The sequence below is a fragment of the Anguilla rostrata genome, chromosome 18 (genome assembly GCF_018555375.3).
Source record: "Anguilla rostrata isolate EN2019 chromosome 18, ASM1855537v3, whole genome shotgun sequence".
In the NCBI taxonomy this organism is placed as follows: Eukaryota; Metazoa; Chordata; class Actinopteri; order Anguilliformes; family Anguillidae; genus Anguilla; species Anguilla rostrata.
Window position 1 is genome coordinate 6692594 of NC_057950.1, and position 21137 is coordinate 6713730.

General features: G+C 45.4%; 1 protein-coding gene and 3 long non-coding RNA genes across 8 annotated transcripts in view; 1 reads left to right on the top strand and 3 right to left on the bottom strand.

The window, feature by feature from the left end:
* Nucleotides 1-924: 924 nt before the first annotated feature.
* LOC135244834 (uncharacterized) lies at nt 925-3659 on the bottom strand. The gene is made up of 2 exons (XR_010327066.1): nt 2931-3659; nt 925-2375 (listed from the first exon to the last, which is right to left on the bottom strand). It is a non-coding gene; the product is annotated as an uncharacterized LOC135244834 (long non-coding RNA).
* A 378-nt stretch (nt 3660-4037) lies between these two features.
* Nucleotides 4038-21137, top strand: part of LOC135244836 (uncharacterized) — a 37192-nt gene continuing 20092 nt past the window's right edge. Inside the window, exon 1 of the long non-coding RNA XR_010327068.1 lies at nt 4038-4365. This is a non-coding gene — a long non-coding RNA (uncharacterized LOC135244836). The remainder of the gene's footprint in view (nt 4366-21137) is intronic.
* On the bottom strand, nt 8802-10217 carry LOC135245106 (uncharacterized). Its single transcript, XR_010327148.1, has 2 exons — nt 10000-10217; nt 8802-9959 (listed from the first exon to the last, which is right to left on the bottom strand). It is a non-coding gene; the product is annotated as an uncharacterized LOC135245106 (long non-coding RNA).
* Nucleotides 11370-21137, bottom strand: part of LOC135244831 (KH domain-containing RNA-binding protein QKI) — a 98027-nt gene continuing 88259 nt past the window's right edge. The window contains exons 6-8 of one of the 5 annotated variants that reach the window (XM_064317419.1): nt 19332-19625; nt 16890-16964; nt 11370-12471 (exon numbers count right to left, since the gene is read on the bottom strand). In XM_064317419.1, the coding sequence (XP_064173489.1) occupies nt 12455-12471; nt 16890-16964; nt 19332-19625 (386 nt within the window). In that variant the 3' untranslated portion in view covers nt 11370-12454. Of the gene's footprint in view, nt 12472-13777; nt 19626-21137 lie in introns of those variants that run through there. The other 4 variants (XR_010327064.1, XM_064317420.1, XM_064317417.1 and 1 more) reach the window with 4 other exon arrangements.

The window sequence follows — 21137 nt, forward strand, 5'->3', positions numbered from 1 at the left end:
GTTTTACATTTGTATTGAGTAAATGACTTGGTGGGCCTCTTCACTCACCAAACCTGAAAAATGTCAACTGCAAAAGTAAGTTTAACAGCAACATGAGCATTGCTTGCTTGGCAGTTTACAATATTTTGTTAAGTAAGGATTGGATGTTTGACGTTTGAGACAGTGTAGTATAATGGGTAAGGAGGTGGTCTTGTAACCTACGGGTCACAGGTTTGATTCCCGGGGAGGACACTGGCGTCCCTTGAGTGAGGTACTTAACCTGCACTGCTTCAGTATATATCCAGCTGTGTAAATGGATGCAATGTAAATGCGATATAAAAAAAAAGCAGTGCAAGTCGCTCTGGATAAGAGCGTCTGCTAAATGCCTGTAAATGTAATGTCACAAATACACAGACGAGAGGACTTTGTTTCCCACTCTTATTTCGCACACATGCCAGACAATAGCGCTGAAAGTCTCAGCGAGGGACGGAAGGAGCCGGCGTGTCTCAACAAGCTAACGATCAGGTCTGAGTGTGGCTACCACTTGATATTGGCTCCGGAAAAGACACCTGCAGTGTGACTGATTGCCCCCGGAGAGTACCGGAACGCGATTGGCTCAGGGGAGAGGCCCGACGTGGCCGTGATTGGCCGCGCGGAGGATACGTGCGATATCTATGATTAGCTCGGTGGAGTCCTGCCGCGTAACTGGCTTTTGGAGACCGGCCTGGTGCGCCGGCGGTAGGCTTGTTAGAGAGAGCCGCAGCGGGGCTCGCTGTGGCCAAGCCTCTGATACGCGGCTGACCTTGATGGGGGGAAATGTGCCTTGTGTTTTAATGTTTGCAGCTCTGAAGCTGTCGTCTTCACGTGTGTGCGCTAATGCGATCTTTGGTCACTTCTAGTCATGAGACTGTATGAATTGCACTTTGATCACTTTAATTGGGAGAGGCTACATACCTTCAAATTTTTTTGCTTGAGTCTTATTCACATTGATTTCTTTTAAATAAGTGAGTAATCTCATCTGCATCCAATTTTAAAAATTGTTCTGAACCTCTTACCAAACCCCTCCATCCAATCTCCCTATTTTCCACCCTTGAAACCTTGTTTCCGATTCTTTCAACTGAACTGATTCCATGGCTTAATTCTGAAAAATTTGTTACAAGTATGAATGGTACATCTGCTCCTCTGTTTCTCTTATGAGTAGCGACACATAAGCACCATTCATATGCAAATTTATTCACCACTTTCTTCATCACTAAACAACCCATTTATCACGTGCTCACACACACACGCATGCCCACGCGCTTTAATGCTGTTCATACGCCTCCAAAGGTACATAACGGAGGCAGGCTCTATGGATAGAAATCCACCGGTCATATCTGGTTTGAAATTTTTTTGTGAGGGTGGAGTGGATCCAGAAAAGCACTGCCAATTCTGGTGGTGCATTTCGTTTTTGCACACAAATGGATTCTTAGTGTTGTCTTGTTTTGTAGCCATTTGGGAATCTGTTTCGGGAAACCAAAACACACATACAGGGCAGACTGTAATGCATTTCGACGTTCTGGGTCAGAGAGAAATGGGAGGCGATGTCCGGAAAAGGTCAGGGACAAAGCTGGACTGTCCCAGTCAAAACAGGAAGAGACGCCACTGTGTCCTTTAACGTGAGCTGTGCGCTAGCACAATGAACGGCGTCAAAGCGCCACATGATGCACTGACTAATGGGGAAATGCAGACACAGACGCATTACAGCAGATACATCGCTATAGCACTATTTCAACACACACACCCGTTTTAAGTAGTTCCTAGTGTGCGCGCGTGTGTGTGTGATAAGTGGGATTAATAATTATTGGTAATACCTCATACGAATGGCCCTACATAAGTGCCCCGTAACTCCCTCATAAGCACAGTCAATAAAATATTGGGCTGTCGCCAGCTAGGACATTTTTAGATATTACAGTTAAGGAACCGTCACACCTTGTGTTAAAAAGAACCTGTCGCAGACATTTGTCTTCGTCTGTATCGATCGATCTATCTTCGACAGTATGAGAACAGGTGGAAGTAGACCGGGGCGGGGACGTAATCCCTTCGTGTCCCATCTCCTGGTTTTCCGGTTGGCGCAGCGTGCGACGGCTTTTCCGTGGGAGTGCATGGCCAGAGTAGTGCCGTGTGTGGCGGCTCTGTGGGGGTATGGCTGCCCAGATTCCCTCAGCCTTCGCTCAAGGCCACGGTGACAATGCTGGCTCTCGGGCACTGCTGCCCAGTGTGCCCACCAGGCTTGGCAGACCGGCCTTTCTGCTGTCCTCTCTTCCGAGCCAGAGCCCGCTGCTATCCAGGAAGGGCTGAGTGGACAAAGCGCCAATGGGACAGGAGGTGAGACCGGGGGGTGGGGTAAAGGTCAGCTAAAAAAAAAAAAAAAAAAGTGTCCTCTTTGATGTCCTGTTAACTCAGTCCTACACAGAGACACACACTTGAACGCAGGTGCACACAACACAGTACACACACAGGAATCTATACACAAAAAATAACCCATACGTACCTACCTCATAGCGCACACAGACACGCCCACGCACGCACAAACACAGGTGCGCACATCACAGTGCACACAAACACAGTAATCCATACAAATGTTTTCAAAAATGTACATGTACCTCAGCACACACACACGCGTATAGGTAGGCTACACACACCACTAGGCACACACACACAGATACGTAACCATACATGCATGGACGGAGTGTGGCACAGTGGGTAAGGAACTGCGCTTGTAACCGAAAGGTCGCAGGTTCGCGGGTAAGGACTGCCGTGTACCTTGAAGGTATTAACCTACATTGCTTCAGTATATATCCAGCTGTATAATGGATACATAAGGCTATGAAAAAGTTGTGTAAGTCCTCGTACAATGCCTGTAATGTAATGTAATGCAGTGGCCACTTGTGCAGTTGGGGAGAGCCTACTTGAAGCGCACATAAGATAAGTTGTTCCAGCCGTTGCGTTCGTGTGGTTATGGCCATCTCGCACAATGGTTTCCTTCTTTGAAGCAGAACGTTTCCTCCCAGTCAAATCATACTGAGCAGCGCAAATCCAGCTCCATCCAGCATTAGCGTTCCCTCCTCCCCAATCATTTATCCTCCTTGTGTCCTTCTTGTTTGAATAATAATTGTTCATTCTTCCTTTAAGGACTTATTTATACGCCACTCAAGCTTCAGGGCAAAACAATTAAACAAAAAGAAACTCGAATGCTCTAATTTGCACCTGATCCGCATTGTCATGCAGTTGAAAGGCGCGTGCCTTTGTGCCGATTCACGATAAAGATGTTTTTAAATGGGGTGAAAATTCTGAAAGTGCCAAAGGGTAAAACAATTTCGATAAGCAGGAACTAATTACTGAGTATTACAATAAAGCGCTGCCCATCGCCTCTAATTTCTCAAGTATTTACAATGCACAGGCTCTGCCTGAAAGACAAGGCTTTATAACTGCTTAAAAACAAATCCTCATCAATATCCACAAAGGATTATATTGTGCACCGTTGTTATAAAACAGCCAATCAATCAATTTATCTGCCAATCACGGGTGTTTTATTTCGGATCGCGCCCATTATTGCTGCAGAGTGCAATAAAAAACAATGTTTGTAAAATGGTAATAAATACAAAAAAGTATACGTTTATTTACAGACAATACTGAAAGTGAAAGTACAAAATGTTAACAAAATAACTAATTTTTAGCAATGAGAAGAAATTACTTCATATTAAATCCGAGAAAGGCTTAAACGTTAAACACTCAAGTGCGTAGGCTACAATGCTCTGATTACTACCACTGAGAGTTTGAAAATGGCTGATTTTATACAAGCTTGTATAAGCTGTACCACATCCCCTTTAGTGGCACTACAGGGATTGGGAAACAACATGTTTACGCTCGTTTTCGAACACGGCAAGGTGTGTTTTTTTCGACTGGCTCGTCGCAATGATGAAGGGTCTGCGCACTACGGCGACGATGGCGTCGTTAATCACTGCGCGCGCCTCGCGCGAGGACCTCCGCGCTCCAGTCCTGTCTTCTTTTTTTTTAAACGTTACACCGCTGCCATTTCACAGTCTCTTATCCGTCCCTCCTCATTATGTCCAATGCGAACCGAATGCCAACCCTGGTCCCGGAGAGCCACGCAGTTTTTGTTCTCGCCTGAAAATTAGCCAAGAACCCCGGAGCCCAGGTGATGGGAGTTAACTGTGTAAATGGCTGCTTTAATTGATCCAGCAGACTCTGATGCTTTCCAGGATCAGGGATGTTCACCCCTAATCTACTAGTATAGAGTGGCGCTGTAGTCTAATGGTTAGAGAACTAAAGGTTGTCGGTTCAATTCCATGGTGGCATACTGCTGTTCTATTTTTGAACAAGGTAAGCAACCTGAACCGATTCCAGCTGTGTAAATGGTTGCTGTGCAAAAATGCAAAAGTGTCTGCTAAATACCTGTAATGTAATGAAATGTAATACTGCTTGGCATATGATGTCCTGTTAGTTGCCCCAAAAACTGACGTGCATGTGTCCCTGCCAACTGTACCTGCGTCCGTTTGGTTGTGTGCTTGTCATGTGTGCCACTTATCACAGCTTCTTGAGGTCTCCATCTGAAGTCTTTCTGGTATAGCTAAACATAACCATTAGTGCTTTAGTTCTGGGGTGAAACTGTAGCAGTTTCATCAATGTCTTCTTTCCACATCGTGCTCTATCAGCTGCACAGTTTGTCCCTGTGCAGAATAGTGGCCATGTAATATAATGTGAAATTTGTAAGGTTATTTTATTAATTTTATTGTGATGGACATACAGCAGGCAGTCTGGCTAGCAATTTGAGGAGTCGCTTTCGTTTTCAAAAAGTGTCGTTTTCCACTGGACACGTTTTGCGTGGAACAGCGGGCTCTGGCAAAGATAAACTCCTTTATTTGCCCTGCTGCTAAAGTTCAGCAAATGTCACGCCAATAAAATTCGACCAGATTTCATTTATCAGTTTTTAAAAATTTTCATAGTGGTCCCCGGAAAGGGAGTGGGCTCCTCTCCCAGCACCCCGCCCCGTCCCCCCAACCCCCGCCCCCCGTGCTCCTGGCCGGCGGGCCCAGTTTGAAGCCCGTCCCGTGGAAGCAGGGGCCCTGACGCCCCAGGCCCCCCCGCACCGCTGCAGGGGAGCGCAGGGATGTCCCGGGGTAATGTTTGGACATGAAGGTCACTGCAGACCCAGCCCGTTGTTAAGGTGATCCGAGGGAGTGTTGACAAAACAGCCCCCCAGGACCCATCGAGCGGCTCCAGCCAGCTCCACTTACACCCACTCTGCCCTTTCAGGGCATCCGCACCCCCCAGCCAGACCAATTATCCAGTCATTAGGGTGCCCCCCCCCCACCCCACACTGCATTATGTTACCGCATTAGGGAAGGGGGGGGGCGAGGGGGCGGGGCAGCTTATTGATAGGTTTAAGGGGACCCTGGCACTGGTAGTGGTGGTGGAGGTGGTGGCAGAGGGGGTGGGGTTGGGGTGTAGAGGGGGGGTGGTTCAGAGACGGCAGTCTCACTGATGCTGGGAACATGATCTCACCCACGGCCCCTCGCATGCAAATTTGGGGAATGAGGGTATGAATATTTCATCTTGATTGATTGGTGCTTTCGGGAGGACTGGGCTTCCTAATGCGTCCAGCCTCTTTGAGAAACGGGACAGGATTGGGGGGGGGGGGGGGGGGAAGGAAGGAAAGGGGAGCGGTGGGGGCCTGCTAAACCACACCCCACAGCGCTGGAGGGGCCCTGAGGGATACCGCTAGAGCAACTTACAGATCAGTCTGCGCAAGAGGACCTGGAATATTTAGCCCTGGGTGTGCCACCCTTCCCCCCACCCCCCTCCTCCAAACCTGCCCATTTTTCGCTGTGTTTCCGTCGCCCGTCGAGGAGGCGGACCTGTGCCATTCCGCCCCCCTCTTACATGGTGGTAACTGTGGTGAAGTGGAGTGTGGGGGGTGGGGAGTGATGGGGGTGGGGGGGAAGCAAGGTGAATGAAAGTTTTGGAGGCGAGGGAAGGGGGAAGGGAGAAGGGGGGGGGAGTCACTTCCTGACAATCTCCAGTTTAGAGAAGAAGGTTGCAATGAGCACTCGGTGTACGAGGAAGCAGAGCTGGCGCTTTCCTGCCACTGAGGCGGGGGGTGGACAGAGTGGTGGGGTGTGTGTGTGTGTGGGGGGGGGGGTCTTACATGTGGGGGGCTTCCTGGGGCCCCAGCCTTCATTTGTCCTCGCCCAGGCTGGCAGCAGCCGCCGCTGAGATAAGAGCAGATAGCGATCCCACAGTCCCCCCCTGATAACAGGCCCCTCGAATGTCAAATAACACAAAGGGCTCTATCGATTCGCTCCCTCCTCCCTTTCACCCCCCCCACCCCCCACCTTCCCGCCGCTTCCTCTGTCTAACGGAAAACCGGCTGCTGATTGGCCTAATCTCCCCTCCCATCTGCAAGCCCCATTTTACACACCGTCCTTTTCTGTGTTTGCAGGGATGGGCTTTTATCAATATGTCTTATCGCGCCGGTACACCGGCGGTAATGGCCAAACAGGCCTGTTACCGTCGCTTGACTCACAATGCGGTTATCAGATCTCCTGTTGCCCGCAGGCCCACGTGTAATATACGTGTCCTGTGATTGCTTGTTGATGTTTTAAAAAAAAAAAAAAAAGAAGAAAAATCTGTTATCCTCAGATCTTTGGCCTGGATTAAATGAACATTTGTCCTTACCTCTGAATCACAATTAAACACAAGTGCTGGCTTCAACAAATGGTTTAGTGATGTCAGCGAAAATGAACGTGATTGCTTGAGTTCAGGCCTTTGTTTCTGAACTCGTATCAAGTCAAAGATGTAAAAAAAAAAGAAGAAAAACCTTTCAATATTTCACTGTGCAATTATAGAAGATTGTTGTACATTTTGCACGCTATTTAATGTATGTTTATTCATGTGGCTTTTGGAGCTATTCTTGGATCCATATTAGCTAAATGAGGAATATTTATTTATTTGAAATTAATGAGGAAACATATACTGGTAACACTTTCTGTGAATGGTCTTGAGAGTTACAGTTAAAATGCCAAAGTTAAAAGTGACACATTTTTGGTTGTTTTGGCTCTGTACGCCAGCACCTTAGGATATGAATATGAAGTTAAGTGCAGACTGTTAGCTTTAATTTGAGGGTATTTACATCTATATCAGGGAATCTGTGCAGGAATTACAGCCCTTTATATACAAGCCCAACCCCCCCCCCCCCCCCCCCACCCGTTTTTAGGATGAGAAGTTATAACCCCTTCATAAGCAGGACATAGCAGCTTGTCCAGCTTAGCATGCTAATGTAAACAACCGTGAAAAGACATAAGATTTTTTTTGGCAAGGTTTTGCCACCACAGATGCAGCAAGTGGCATTACCGTGACACACCAAGTAACACACACTAAATGCCAGCACTTTCACGGTTACTGGCATATGCAGTTATGAATGTTTATGTAGTGCTTATTAAGGTACTGAGTACTGCTTAACAAAGGGGTCAAACAGCCCTTAAGAAGGACCATTCACTGAAAGCTGTTGTTACCTCATTTTGCTTTGCAACTACGCAGGCCTTTATCCAACAGTTATGACCGAAATGATGCAAACAAATAGCAATTAAATATTCAGCAGTAATTTGTGTGCTGCTGCTATGACCACTAGTAATAATAATCATGGAAATCAACACAAGAACAAATTTTATGTATATTGTAGGTTTGTAGACCTCTTATTCACGTAATACATCAGGGGTTTGCATTGAAGGTGGTGTGTGTGTGTGTGTGTGCGTGTGTGTGGGGTTTGGCAGGGTGTTGCACCCCTGATGACAGCCGGCGTTTCCCAGCTGAAGTATGGAAACCCCGTGTACGTTAAGCATAGCTGAATAACACCCATCTATTTTCTCCTTTATCTCTCATTAAGACTTCAGTGCTCTCAAAGACCAAGTGCAATCACTTTTTTTTTTTTTTTTGCTTTTGAAGTCTTCATTAAGTCACGAGATAGATGATGCACGCTTCAGATTAAAAAATGTAATTGTAAAATTAATAAAAATCGATGTCTGTCAGTTCTCAGTGGGACGTCATTGATATACGCGAACGCTGGAGGTCACAGAATGTTTGTTCTGTATGGATAATCACTTCACAATCAGGTGTGATTTGCAGCCCACCAAACGCTCACACCCACACATCGATTGAAATGTAAATAGCCGCCTTAATTGTGCAATAAACATGGTCTCCAAATGACAAATACCGAGTCTTCCTGTAGTGAGGCAGGTCAAGAACATTTTTGCTTTCGGGGTGAAGAAAAAAAAAACTCAGTAAAACCTCAGTGGAATAAAGCAGTCTTTTTGATTTCATCTTAGCAACCTATAAAAAACCTAGCGACACCCCCCCCCCCCCCCCCGCCCCCCACACACACAGACACACATACGCACACACACACACACGCACGCACACAAATGCACAAATAGAACACGTGCTATGGCCTCTGAAAGTTCCCCTTCAATTTCATTAAATTTACATAAAACTCCACTGAAGGGTTTGAGTTCATGAAAATAACAGAGAGAGAGAGAGGGTGCAAAGGGGGGTGGAAAGCGCTGTAGTACATTTGAGAGAGCGCTGATGTTAGTTTGACCCATTATCATTAATGTTTCAGTATCGCGCCGCGGTACGAGGTGTTACTGTCGGTAAAACTTAAAACATTAACCTTTCCTTCGTTTTGGGTTTTCCGAGCCGACGGCTGGAGCAACCTCTCGAAACCCCGCTGTTAATAAAAACAGACTTTTGTCCACTGTTAGTACATTTGTATAGTCATATTTATTAAAATAATACTATCGGTTAATAAGAACACTTTACAACAAAAAGACGTAAAAATGCAAGCAACGTAAAAATAAAAACGAAACAAAATTAAAATTCAAAGGAAGTATTTCAGTAAAATATTCATGATGATAAGGCTCCATGTGGAGTGTCCCAGGTCTGTACCATAAAGCAAATCAAATGCCTTTTAAAAGAACCTTCACATTTGCACTTGAGTTGGATTTATTTTTTTTGTGAATATATTTTGTTTTCTTCTTTGTTTGTGTTCAAATTTGGAAATAATGTAATTTCAGTGTTTTCAATAACATATAAAATAAGATAGAAAAATACATTATAAACTTGTAACACTTGCTGTAAATACATACAGGTACATGTCATTTTCTTGTAGGCAATAAGTTGGACCAGGTAAATACAAAGCATCAGTTGAGTGGTGTAACAGAATGACTCTGTACTTATGGGTGAGATATGTCAGACATACGGGGATACGACTGCTTTGCACACACTGACATTAACGTCAACGAAAATCTGAAATGATGTTGTCAAAAAAAGGCTTCTTTCAATAAAACAATATAATAACAAAATGCTAATCAGGGGTGAGATTGTAAAGAAGTAAAGCTTATTGGATATAAAAATCTCACCTCCAAATTAATCTATTCTACCTTGCCAATACTGTGTAGTCTTTGCATTTGATATTTTCTCCAGACACTTCAAGGTTTTACCCCAATAAAACTTGCAATCTTGTAATCTCCTTAATAGTTTCCTCATAATGAATCCAAAGACGTTGACATTTCTGTCTATCGGTTCATGTGATAATAACTATAAGAATAAGAATAATAATAATAATAATAATAATGGCACTGCATAATCATAACTAAATGAAAAACCATAAGATTACAACCTCTCTCCTAACGGGAAGACAAGTTCATGATGCAGAGACTCAGCACATACGGTGGAGGAGATGGATGTGTTGCATAGTAAATAAAGAGGGGGCAGGACAGAGCTCAACCCAGGGTGTAAAAGGGGGGAACAGAGTGTACCTAGTAGTCCTAAATGTGGAGGTGCAGGGTCCCAGGCTCCAGACACTGGTGTTAAAGTTGAACCCGATGTTTATGTTCCCTTTTCCCCACCGACAATCTCGGCTGTGCACTCACACACACACACACACACACACACACACACCCACTCACTCACACACACGATTAACTGGAGTGACATTTCACCGCCGACAGTGTCAGTTGTTGTTGTTGTTGTAGTTGTTGGTGGTGAAATATCAGTCCTGTTAATCGTGTGTGTGAGTGTGAGCGCATGTCTTTGTGTGTGTGAGTGTGTGTGTGAGTGTGAGCGCACGCCCGCGGTGTCTAACGCCCACCAGGGCTGCTAGGTAAAGCCGCTCCCTGGCCCTGGCCGCAGCTGGGCTCGAGCCGCTGTTCTTAGGCGAGGCTGTCCGGCCGCGGCTGTTCTCTAGGCTGCTAGGCTGTTCTCTACGCGAGGCTGTTCTGGGCCTCTAGGCTGTTCTCTACGTGAGGCTGTTCTGGGCCTCTAGGCTGTTCTCTATGTGAGGCTGCTCCAGACCTCTAGGCTGCTCCAGGCCGTAGGCTGTCGACCGCGACTCTGTCGCGCGGTCGCCAGCCGCTCGTCTGCACGCAAAACGCCCAACAAACTCCAGGTGTCACTACAGTGGCTGGGGAACAGACGTGCTTCTTAAAAAATTCCCGTCCGAGACCCTGCAAATCAAGATCTGGTCTCACTGGTAATATGTATATAGAGTTAGAATATAGTGTCACAAATGTAGTGTCAGTGATGCCCAAGGCATTATAATATAGACTTTAATAGAGGCTCAGTGGTGGCCTGGGCCTGATGATACAGACTCAAATTGAGTGTCAGTGCTGCCCAAGGCAACATAATATAGACTTTAATGGTGTGTCAGTGGTGGCCTGGGACTTTGAGGACAGATTCCTTTGGGTGCCAGAGGCACTGCGTCCTCAGTCTATACAAGCCTGGAAGTGTCAGTGGTTCTCTGGATCAAAAACAACACTCTGACTGTCAGTCTTCCCTTTTACTGGGGTGTCAGTGGTCCACTGGCGCTGGGCTTCCAGAAACGGGCATCTAATTTATTCGCAAACAGCAACAGCAAGACTGAGTCAGGCTGGAGCCTGAGGAGGCTCATTCTCATTGCTTTACACGGAGAGGGCCAGAGACAGCGTGTACACGGACCTGGTATGCAGTAAGAACGGACTGATGAGACATTCACATTTGATGACCGTGAGGAAAATAAGGCACTTTCATTTCCTTTTCATTTTTAAATGCTTAACAAAAAAAAGAAAAGAAAAAAAAAAGGGAAAAGGGAAAACAGAAAAAGGCTGTTTTGGTCTTTAATACCTCTCTTTCCACAGAACGAAAACGGTTTGTTTTCACGAAATAAAGGGTTTCTTTGTTCGTCGTCGTCTTCACCACACTTGAAAGTATAAAATACTAAATTTTGGAAAAATATATTTTCTCTTCACCAGCACCCTTTTGTAGTAAAAGTATTTACCTTTTTTATGTTAGTGTTTTTCTTTTTTTTTCTCGTTTGTTTGTTTTGTATATACACTTATGTACAATTTCAATACACGTGTACAGCAGATAGGCAGGCATGGCTTTTACATCCTTAAAGAAATGTCTTTACAAGGAAGTGGTCTTTAAAAAATCGTTGCTGAGTAATGGGACTCATGATGCATGTACCTTTGCTGTCACTCAGTGTCCTAAGCCCCTCCCCCCCGAAACCAGCCCCGCCCACTACATCTTTACTCCGCCCCTTCCTACCTGGCTATTCTCTACCCATCCCTCTTCACCCAAGCCCAACCCCATTCTAATCACCACTAGGTTTCAGATAATTGAAGAACCCCAGAAATGTTTTTTTTTATTCCCCTGTCTAGATTGCTGATTTTAATAATATGCATTTTTAAAATTCTAATGACACATTCTTTAAAAAAAATTTTTTTTTTAAAAAGATAGTGCATTATCTTTCACCACAGATGGAACAAAAGACTGCAAGGTTCATGCATGAGAGCTCATCACTACAGAATACATTCAGGACCGATTCGTTTACCATGATCAGAGGTCTCCTGGCGACGCTGTTACCGTGGCAGCCAATGGCGGGAGACGGCTGCCGACTGCTATCCCGCCGCATTGCTTTTCACATGTTCCTCCTCTTCCTCCTTCTTCCTCACAGAGCGGTGGAGAAAGGGGAGGGGGGGGCGGAGCCAGAGTGGCATGGTGTGATTGGTGATTGGTAAGGGGAGGGGGCGTGGCCTTGGCTGGGTCGTGGCATGGTTGGGTGGCGAATCAGACCTTATTGCTTTTTCAACTTTTCAGTGCAGGTCTGGAATCACGGTGGGGGCAAGCTGGAGGTGGTAGAGCCGTGTGTGTGTGTGGGTGAGGGGGGTGGGGGGGGGGGCGGCGGCGGCACTGTCAGGTCTCGCTGTGTGGATTTGTTAGGTGAAAACCTCGGCCCCTTGGCTCACCGCGAACGAGACAGACAACAAGCGAAGGCCTTCCTTCTTTTCTCTTTTGTTTTTACCAGTGAACTGATCAGCAGGCAGGCAATGGTCAGGTCATCATTGGGTGAAGAGTTCAGAGGTCAGAGGGTCATAGGTTAGTTGCCGGTGGCGGCTGGGTGGTTAGGAAAGAAAAATAAATAAAAAAGAGAGAAACAAAAGGGGAAAAAAGAAAAAGATAGAGAGGAGATTAGTTTCAGCTAGGGACAGCTGGATGACAACATGACAAGCTAATCACAGCTAAGAATTCTGCCAAGGCTGATTTACATAATCTATACAATTCAGTGAAATCATGAGGAATTCATGATTTCACGCATGACAGAGAGCTGACTCCCACGTTGAATGTTAAAAAAGAGAGGAAGTAAAACCAATTTAGAAATAAAACAAAGCAACTAGGATAATATGGCTAATGGTTAGTAGCAGTCATGTCAATGGAAGGAATCTGGACAGAGAAAAGATCGAATGAAGGTAAAAATAAATTTTGAGGACAGTGAGCGTAGTTATGATTCTCTGACTGCTATTAAGCATTAGAGCTCAGTACAGCTGCAAGCAGGAAAGCGGCTAGTAATGATGGATGTGAATATTAATGTTTCGCAGTTAAAAAAGAAGTGCATTTAGGAGACACGAGAAAATTCAAGAAGACACCATCAACAGGGAGAAAGAAAAAATAACTTATGGGCCAAACAACTGTTTTTCTTTTTTTTTTTTTTACTCAATAAAATTTTATTGCCTTTCAAGATAATTTTTTTTTTTGTTTCTATTTACAACAACATGAAAATCTGGGCCTCGTGGTACAAAGCAACTCTACATGGTGCGCCTCTAGAGCAGTATGGGACAAGGAGCTATGAGCTACGCCAAAGCCATCACTTCAGCCAAACCCCCAGCTTTTTGAAACTATCCACAATTTTACAGGACACATCATATAAAATGCACTTGCATATAAACACTGAAAAGTCCTGTCATTTGTATAAAGCCCTAAAGTATATCCAAAAATATAGGAAATTTCTAAATGGTGCTATAATGTTGCTATAATGCATATTTGTCTTTCTAACAAATAGCCCTCTAGAATATCATTGCTATTTCTTTGCAAATACAATAAAATCTGACATTTCATATACATTCCTGCTTTATAGTTTTTTAATATATATATTTATATACTTTTTTTTTTTTTTTAAAAGAAGCCACCGGTAAATACTATTTTCTTTGCAACAACAAAAAAATAAACAGAAGCTTACAGTAGAACATAAAAAAAGTTCTCAAGTGGAAAAATTTCTTTAACGTATTCATTCTCTGGTCTTAACTCATGACATTGACTCTGTCGACTTCACAGTGGACAGATTAAGACTCTGCAGCTTAAATCATATATTTTACTTATTTTCTTCTGAGGTTTGTCGTAGTTTTTCATTTAAACATATACTGCCTTTTGCCTGTCCGAGGCAAACTGAGATGACATAGTAATTCTTTTTTTTTTTTTTTCGTTTGTAGTTTGTTCAGTGCAAAATCAGATTTGTGCCATTTCTCTTTTCAAATGAATTGAAACTCGTCAGGTGTGCACACAAACCCAGAGAGAGAGAGAGAGAGAGTGTCTGTCTGCTTGACCAGATTGCCGGGTCTGTGATGGTGCAAAGCGGGGTGGCGTTCGTTCCAAAACCCTTAAATATCAGCTCTTCGTAAGACGAATATAAACGCTGTTCCCGTTCGTACGACAGTTCCCACGAAAGACTCGTCAGAGAGCGTGCCCCCCGTGAAAGGGGAACTCAACTGCTCCGACTCGTCATCTGTCCTTCACAGCGGAGCTGCCGTAGCAGTTTGCGTGAACTCGAGCTTCTGAGACCTTCTAAGCCAATCAGAAACGTTCTTTTCTCGGTGGAAGTGATTTGCGGCCATTTCACAGACGTGTCGCCAATGCGGCTGGCAAAGAGACACACCCCTCGCACCCCCAACTCACACCCGCGACCCCGCCCTCTCGGCCATCGGTCAGAGGCAGCTCGTCACACACAGGTTTGACAGTTGTGCAAATTTCACGTTTGTTTTTTTTTTAAATTAATTAATCTTGTCAGTTTTATATTTTTGTCTGTTTTGTTACTGGAGCCAAACTTAGTTTTTTTTTTTTTCCGTTATGTATTAAGTAATACAGAGCTAAATATCACTTGGCACAAATTCACCATCTGTTGGGCAGTCGTATTAAAACCTTCATTAATTCATATTTAGGAAGTATTGTTTTGTGTGTGTGTGTTTATGTTTTGGCACGGTCGTGTTACTCTTTATGTGAATTAGGTGAAAAAAGTCATTTTGAAAGAGGAGTATTTCAGAGGAAGGGTTCTCTGTGTTTGCACAGACACTGTTGTAATGCCAACACACCAGTTCCCTTAGACCCACTTTTTATGCATATTAACACACAAAAAAATATTTAGGCTTGCTGACACGTTAAAAATGTTAGCTTAAAACCCATGGCCACGTCAAGCTGTCAGTGCAGACCGCCATTTTGAAAAAAATTGTTTCGTTGAATGTAAAGTGCAACAAAAATAAATTACCTCCTTGAATTCAAATACTTATTTCAAGTAGAAAAGAAAGCGCACTGGTCCACATTGTTTGCGTGAAGGAGTGAAGCGGTACGTCCGACGCGGAGCGGGCTGTGGCGGACACCGCGTGGCGAAGGCTCTTCTGTGGTGAAAGGCTGGAATCGTCTGACAGCTGCGTATAAAACTCTGGCGTTTGTAAGTTTTTTTTTTTGTTTGTTTGTTTTTTTTTTTTTTTTTTTTTGTCCATGATGAAATCTGATGAGGTGTTTTACGGTTACCTGCCAGCAGTCCTAAATATTTCAGCCCTGGGCAAAGAGGACTGTGGGACAGGAGGCGAGTGATGTGTATGCAGATTCTCCCTTCAGCTCTGTCTGAGGTGAATTCAGAGCTATGGCCATTTCGCCCTAACCATTGCTCCAATAAATAATGCTTTTGCATTTTATTTATTATCTAATTTCAAAATATGTTTTATCAATATGTTTTATATGGTATCTGAGTGATCACACAGAAAAAAAGCTGTTGGAAAAATCCAACATACACATGGAACTCTAGAAGCACAATCAGAGCTGTGTTTAGCAGCTGCATAACAGTTCTAAGGGTCTAAGGGTAAAGTATGGGTATGGCATTAGGGGACAAAATGTGTGTGTGTGTGTGTGTGGGGGCATGTGCATGCTTGCCCTGTCTGTACGTTTGTGTTAAACTATGTATTTACCTGCGTTACCTGCATCTGTGAGTGTGCGTGTTTGAGATGCGTGCAAATGTGGGAGAGGGTGTGTGTGTGTGTGTGTGTGTGTGTGTGTGAGAGACAGAGAGAAAGAGTGAGTGAGAGAGAGAGAGAGAGAGCAGGTGTGTATGATGCACTGTGGCACACAAGAACAAATCCTCCTTTTTTGTTTCCTTTTCAAAGAGACTTTTTCATAAGAAAGAACAATAACTTCATACAGACAGCCCTAACCGTAGGGTAATATCACGAAAGAAAACTTTCCGTTCATTGCGATCAACGTGGCAAAGTAAGACTAGTTTATGTGTGTTGGTCGCTATTGGGCACAGTAAAGGGAATACTAGATCCTTTAGTTGGTCTCTGAATCAGAATGTATTTGAAGTGTGTGTTGGTCTGTGTTAGCTTCCCCATCTGCAGGGACCATCCTTAAACCGGTCCGCACTGTATGAGAGAATCCAAGGAGGTCACGAAGAGGAACAGAAAATTAAAACTGCCGTTATTAGTTAAACTATTAAACTCACTTGATTTTGTCTCGTAACCAAAAAGTTTGTCTTTAAACAAGACAGAGATGCAACTGAAGAAAAAATTCTGTCCATCATATATCCAGGAGATACTGAGATATGGCAAATACGATCATCTGAACTTTATGTAAACTTGAGTGCGTATCTCAAAATTCTAAATTCTAAAGTTATATTAAGGTCATTTGTGTAAACAAATGAATACAAATGGACAGACTCGATTTCTCTTAATTTATAGATCAGGAAGCTGAAGATTTAGCTAAGTGCGCTGAAAAATTGTAACTTTTTTAAGCCTTGCGGAGGGGTGGGGGGCAGGCAATTAAAAAACAGTACATTGGGGGAGTCCATTATTTGTCATCAACAGTATGCCAAGAGTCACACAGTCGTCAAAATAATGGAGTGGCAATAAGCAGTCCATTCCGTGTGAAGTCCAGGATTTGTGCGCAGACGTATATCTAAACGACAGAGTCCTTAGATACTGTGTGGTGGTCACCATCTAGCCAACTCTTTTTGTGTGTCCCTCCCCCACCCGGCTATGTGAATGGACTGAACCGTTTTGATCTTCGTATCCCGGGAAACGAAGGAGCCGCAATCTCCACGGGGGGGGGGGGGGGTGGTGTCACCAGCGTAACATAGCGAGCCGTGCGGTTTCAACGTTTCAACTATCGAGCTACCCCCGTGCACACACGCGTGTCTGTGTGTGTGTGTGTGTGTGTGTGCTGCAGGGACCAAAAACACTGGTAATGATGGGAAACACTGGGGCTAAACTAACCTCTGTCTGCGGTCACTATCCTTTGGTAAGGATGAACCCGCAAATCATGCCTTCGAACCTTAGTGGCCACTGCACCTGCTCAAATTGCAACATTACCAAAACAAAGTTAGAGCATTCTACACAAATCTTCACAACAACAGCAGGTATCTTGTACAGTATATCTGTGTGTATACATATACATATATATGTATATATGTATATATATATATATATATATATATATATATATATATATGACCAAACACATCTAACAAATTATGCAAATAAGAAAAGAAAAACAAAAATACAAGTTAAGGCACAATTGAAGGTTTTCTTTAAAAAAAAAACAATAAAAAAAACAATAAAAAAAAAACAGTATGTCTAATAGTCATTTCTAAGATGGCTGCCGTCGCCTCTAAGGAGCCGCCATTAACCAGGTGGGTCCGCAGTGGCGGGACCCCTCCGTACAGTACCGCTGGCGTCACACACACGAGCGCGCGCTGGCTTTACTAGTCACGTAAGTCAGTCTGCCGCAGGGGCAGCCGGCGCGTTAAATATAATACTGATCACGCTCTCTGGAGCAGGCTCAGACACGAGAGAGAGAGAGAGAGAGCTAGAGAGAGCTTCAGGCACGTCCGCAGTAGTAAAATCTGAGATTTTTTAAATATATATATATATATATATATATTCATATATATATTTTTTTTTAATAAACAATAAGTAGTAGAAAAAAATCGCAATGAATTATGTGATTAGTAAAGCGAGACAAGTATTATATGGGGTTTCCCAGAACGTAGCAGTCAGTGAAACAGTCTGGGGGGGGGGTGGGGGTGTACGCATTGCAAGCGCACAGTGACTGGGGGGTTGGCGTAAAGACCAGCGTCTCCCGGGTGGGCACTGCCACTGTAAACGCCGGCAGCGTAAGGAGGCTGTCTGACTGACTGCTAGGCCAAGCGCGTGTGTTTTTTTTTTTTTCTTTTTCGTTTGTTTATTTACTCAAGGCAGCTGTGAAACAAAGCACTGCGTTAACGCTCGGATGAGGGCTCAGTAAGACCGTTCTTGAACGCTTTTAGCCTTTCGTGGGGAAAGCCACACCTAAAGGATGAAGGAAGGGAATGTGAATTAGTGCCCTGGAGTCTCTCTCCTCTGAGAAGCAACACAACACTGTCCCCCCACCTCTACCCCGCCCCTGACCTTTGACCCCTGGTGCCGCCCCCCCCCGCCTTCACTGCACTCTCCGTCAGTCCTCAGGTGACCCCACTGACCCCTCATCGTCCTCATGTTACCCCAAGTCTCACCCCCCCCCCCACCTCCCCACAATAAGGTCCCATCCTTTGGGATCCCCCCCCCCCAGGAGGATTTGCAGTAATGTCGGGGGGCGGGTTTAGTGCCTCTTCCTCCTTCCTCCACCCCTTTTTTTTCGATATTGTATACACACAAGCAATGAAAAAAAAAACACAACAACAACAAAAAAAACAAAACCAACAATGACACAATCCACTTCAAAAAAAGGCCTGTGGACAATACAGGGAAGTGCTCTCTGTTCAGCTTGTTTGTTTCTTGGGTTAAGCTGGCCTTTCCTCGGCCGTTCCTACACACAAAGGGGTGGGGGGGGGTGGAGGGGTGGGGGGGGTTGTGCAGAGAGGGATGGGGGATGGGGGGACGGGGACGAGGGGAGGGGGGGGGCATCTGGTTCTTTTCGGGTTCTTTAAAAGGGAGCCCTGGACAAGGGGTCTCCTCGCTGTGCAGTGATGGGAAAGTGACAGGTATGGAACCCGAAGTACAAGGACAGGTCTTCGTTCTTTGAGGACGCTGCATAGGTTACACAAGAAGAGAGAAAAAGTGAAATCTTCGCTCAGCACCGTGGCTCCATGCCCCCACCCCCTCAGAGCATCCCCGCCCCCCCCACCCCCCCCTTTAAAAAAAAAATAGAAATGCAGATGGAGTCCTCAAATCTCAAATCCTCAGTCTCGCCTCGCTGGCTCGACAAAGGCACACACACGTGATCTAGGGCCGAGGAAGAAGAGGAGCCTTCGCCGTACCTCTGATGAGTTTTTGTTCGTGAAAAGCGCTTCAGTCTTTCCAGCAAAGATATTTTTATCCCAATTTTTGACGGGTTGCAACGAACCAAAAAGCCGTTTGGGGCAGGAGGAGGAGGAGGAGGAGCAGGAGGAGAGAGCGGGAGGTCTTTTCGGTTTAAATTCTGTTAATTTACATAAACACTTAACTGCCGTTTCATTTATGCAAACAGTTCTTAATTGCGGCCTCCCCCCCCCCTTTCCGTTAACGCTGACATTTATTTCCGGGGGACGTTGCTTTGGGGGAACCATTCCAAATAGGAGCAATTTAGAGGAATGGCCAGGGGGCAATTTGGGGAGGTCTTGTGGGAGGCGGGGTCCCACTGCAGGGGGTGGGGTGCGGGACACTCACAGGGACAGAGGGGCGGGAGGGCGGAATGCTTACCTAACACCCCGCTGGAGTCGATGGGGTACTCCAGGATGGAGGTGGCGGGGGCCAGCGTGTAGGGGTACTCGTAGGGCGCGTAGATGAGGCCCGATTCGGGACCGGGGGGCACTAGGGTGGCGGTGGGGTGGGGCGTCCCGTTGGGCATGACGGTTTGGATCTGTCGGATCAGAGGCATGATGGTGGGGCCGGCGGGGGTGGGGGTGCGCAGGGCGGCGGGGGGCAGCACCGGGGCGGGGCCTGTTATGATTCGGGGGGCCTGGGCGCTCGCTGCGAGGGAGAAGGCGAGGGCGGCTACAGGGAGCGGGAAAAAAACAAGAGAGGGTCGAAGGGCGGGACAGGGTGGGGCGGGGTGGGACGGGACGGGGTGGGGCGGGGTGGGGGCGAGGGAGGGGGGCAGAGGAGAGAGGCAGATGGAAAAAGGTGAAGAAGGGGAGAAAAAGAGACAAAAGAACAGTTAGTGTCACGCATGGGTCACACAGCACACACTGAGCCAATCAGACAACAGGAGGGGTGAGACCGGCTCTGGTCCCGCCTCTCTTACTTACAGCACACACAGAGACACGGGCGGCCCAGCAGAGCAGCACTGTGCTTACAGGGACACAGCTGCTCACCTGCGCTAACCTGGACACAGCTGTTCACCTGCTCACCTGAGCTAAACCACATCACAGCCCAGCGGTACAGCACTGTGCTTACCTGGACACAGCTGCTCACCTGTTTACCTGTGCTAACGTGCACACAGCTGCTCACCTGTGCTAACGTGCACACAGCTGCTCACCTGTGCTAAACCGCATCACAGCCCGGCTCACCTGAGCAGACAGTGGGGGACTGTGGGAACCCTGTTACTACCCCCAAAAATATCCAGACCCGTGAGGGCGTTGCCCTACAGCACGGTGTCTTACTCTCGCTCGTCCGTGGTGCCTAACTGCTTTTCACAGGCTCTCTTTGGAACGTTAAAAGTGCTCGTAAAGTGAAATTAAGTGGTGCCCTGGTAAAGATTTATATGAATAATGCCATATACAGTTGTTATTCGCGTTTGTGTTATTACCCACATTATCTCTTTGCTGTATTCCGTTTATTATAGGAAGTCATAAAATGTAATTGATTGTGAAGTGTTTTGCGAAATTTCAGTCATAAAGAATAACAGTTTTTCGAGGAAAGCCCCATGAAAAATCAAATTTGTAAGTTATGGAAATGCCTTATGATAAATACATATTCTCAATAAGAAATAACAACTTTTTAAAGGCTATAGCTTATTTGTAATTACATTATATGTGTAGAATTTTACTATCATGTTTGGATGTTTGGATTGTTTAAGGATATATTAATTGCCTTTTTTTCCTCCTAATTCAATCCACTACTGTTTCAGACATTTATCTACAATATACAGGATTTATCTACGATGCTGCGATATTCAGAGCAGGAAATGGATTCCTAATAAATGATTATAGCGCCTCGTAATGAGCCAAGCATATACTGTATTGGCAGTATTAATCGCTGTCTCAACTGAATGGGGGGCGACATGGCTCAGGAGGTAAGAGCGGTTATCTGGCAGTTGGAGGGTTGCCGGTTCGATCCCCCCGCCCTGGGCGTGTCGAAGTGTCCCCGAGCAAGACACCTAACCCCTAACTGCTCCGGTGAATGAGAGGCATCATTGTAAAGGGCTTTGGATAAAAGCGCTGTATAAATGCAGTCCATTTACCATTTACCATATATGTGACAATTAATGACGCTGTAAAAGGTTAATTTAGGAGCCGAGGAGAGCGGGGTTTTTTTAGTTTTTTTTTAAAGACTCGGTGCGGTTCA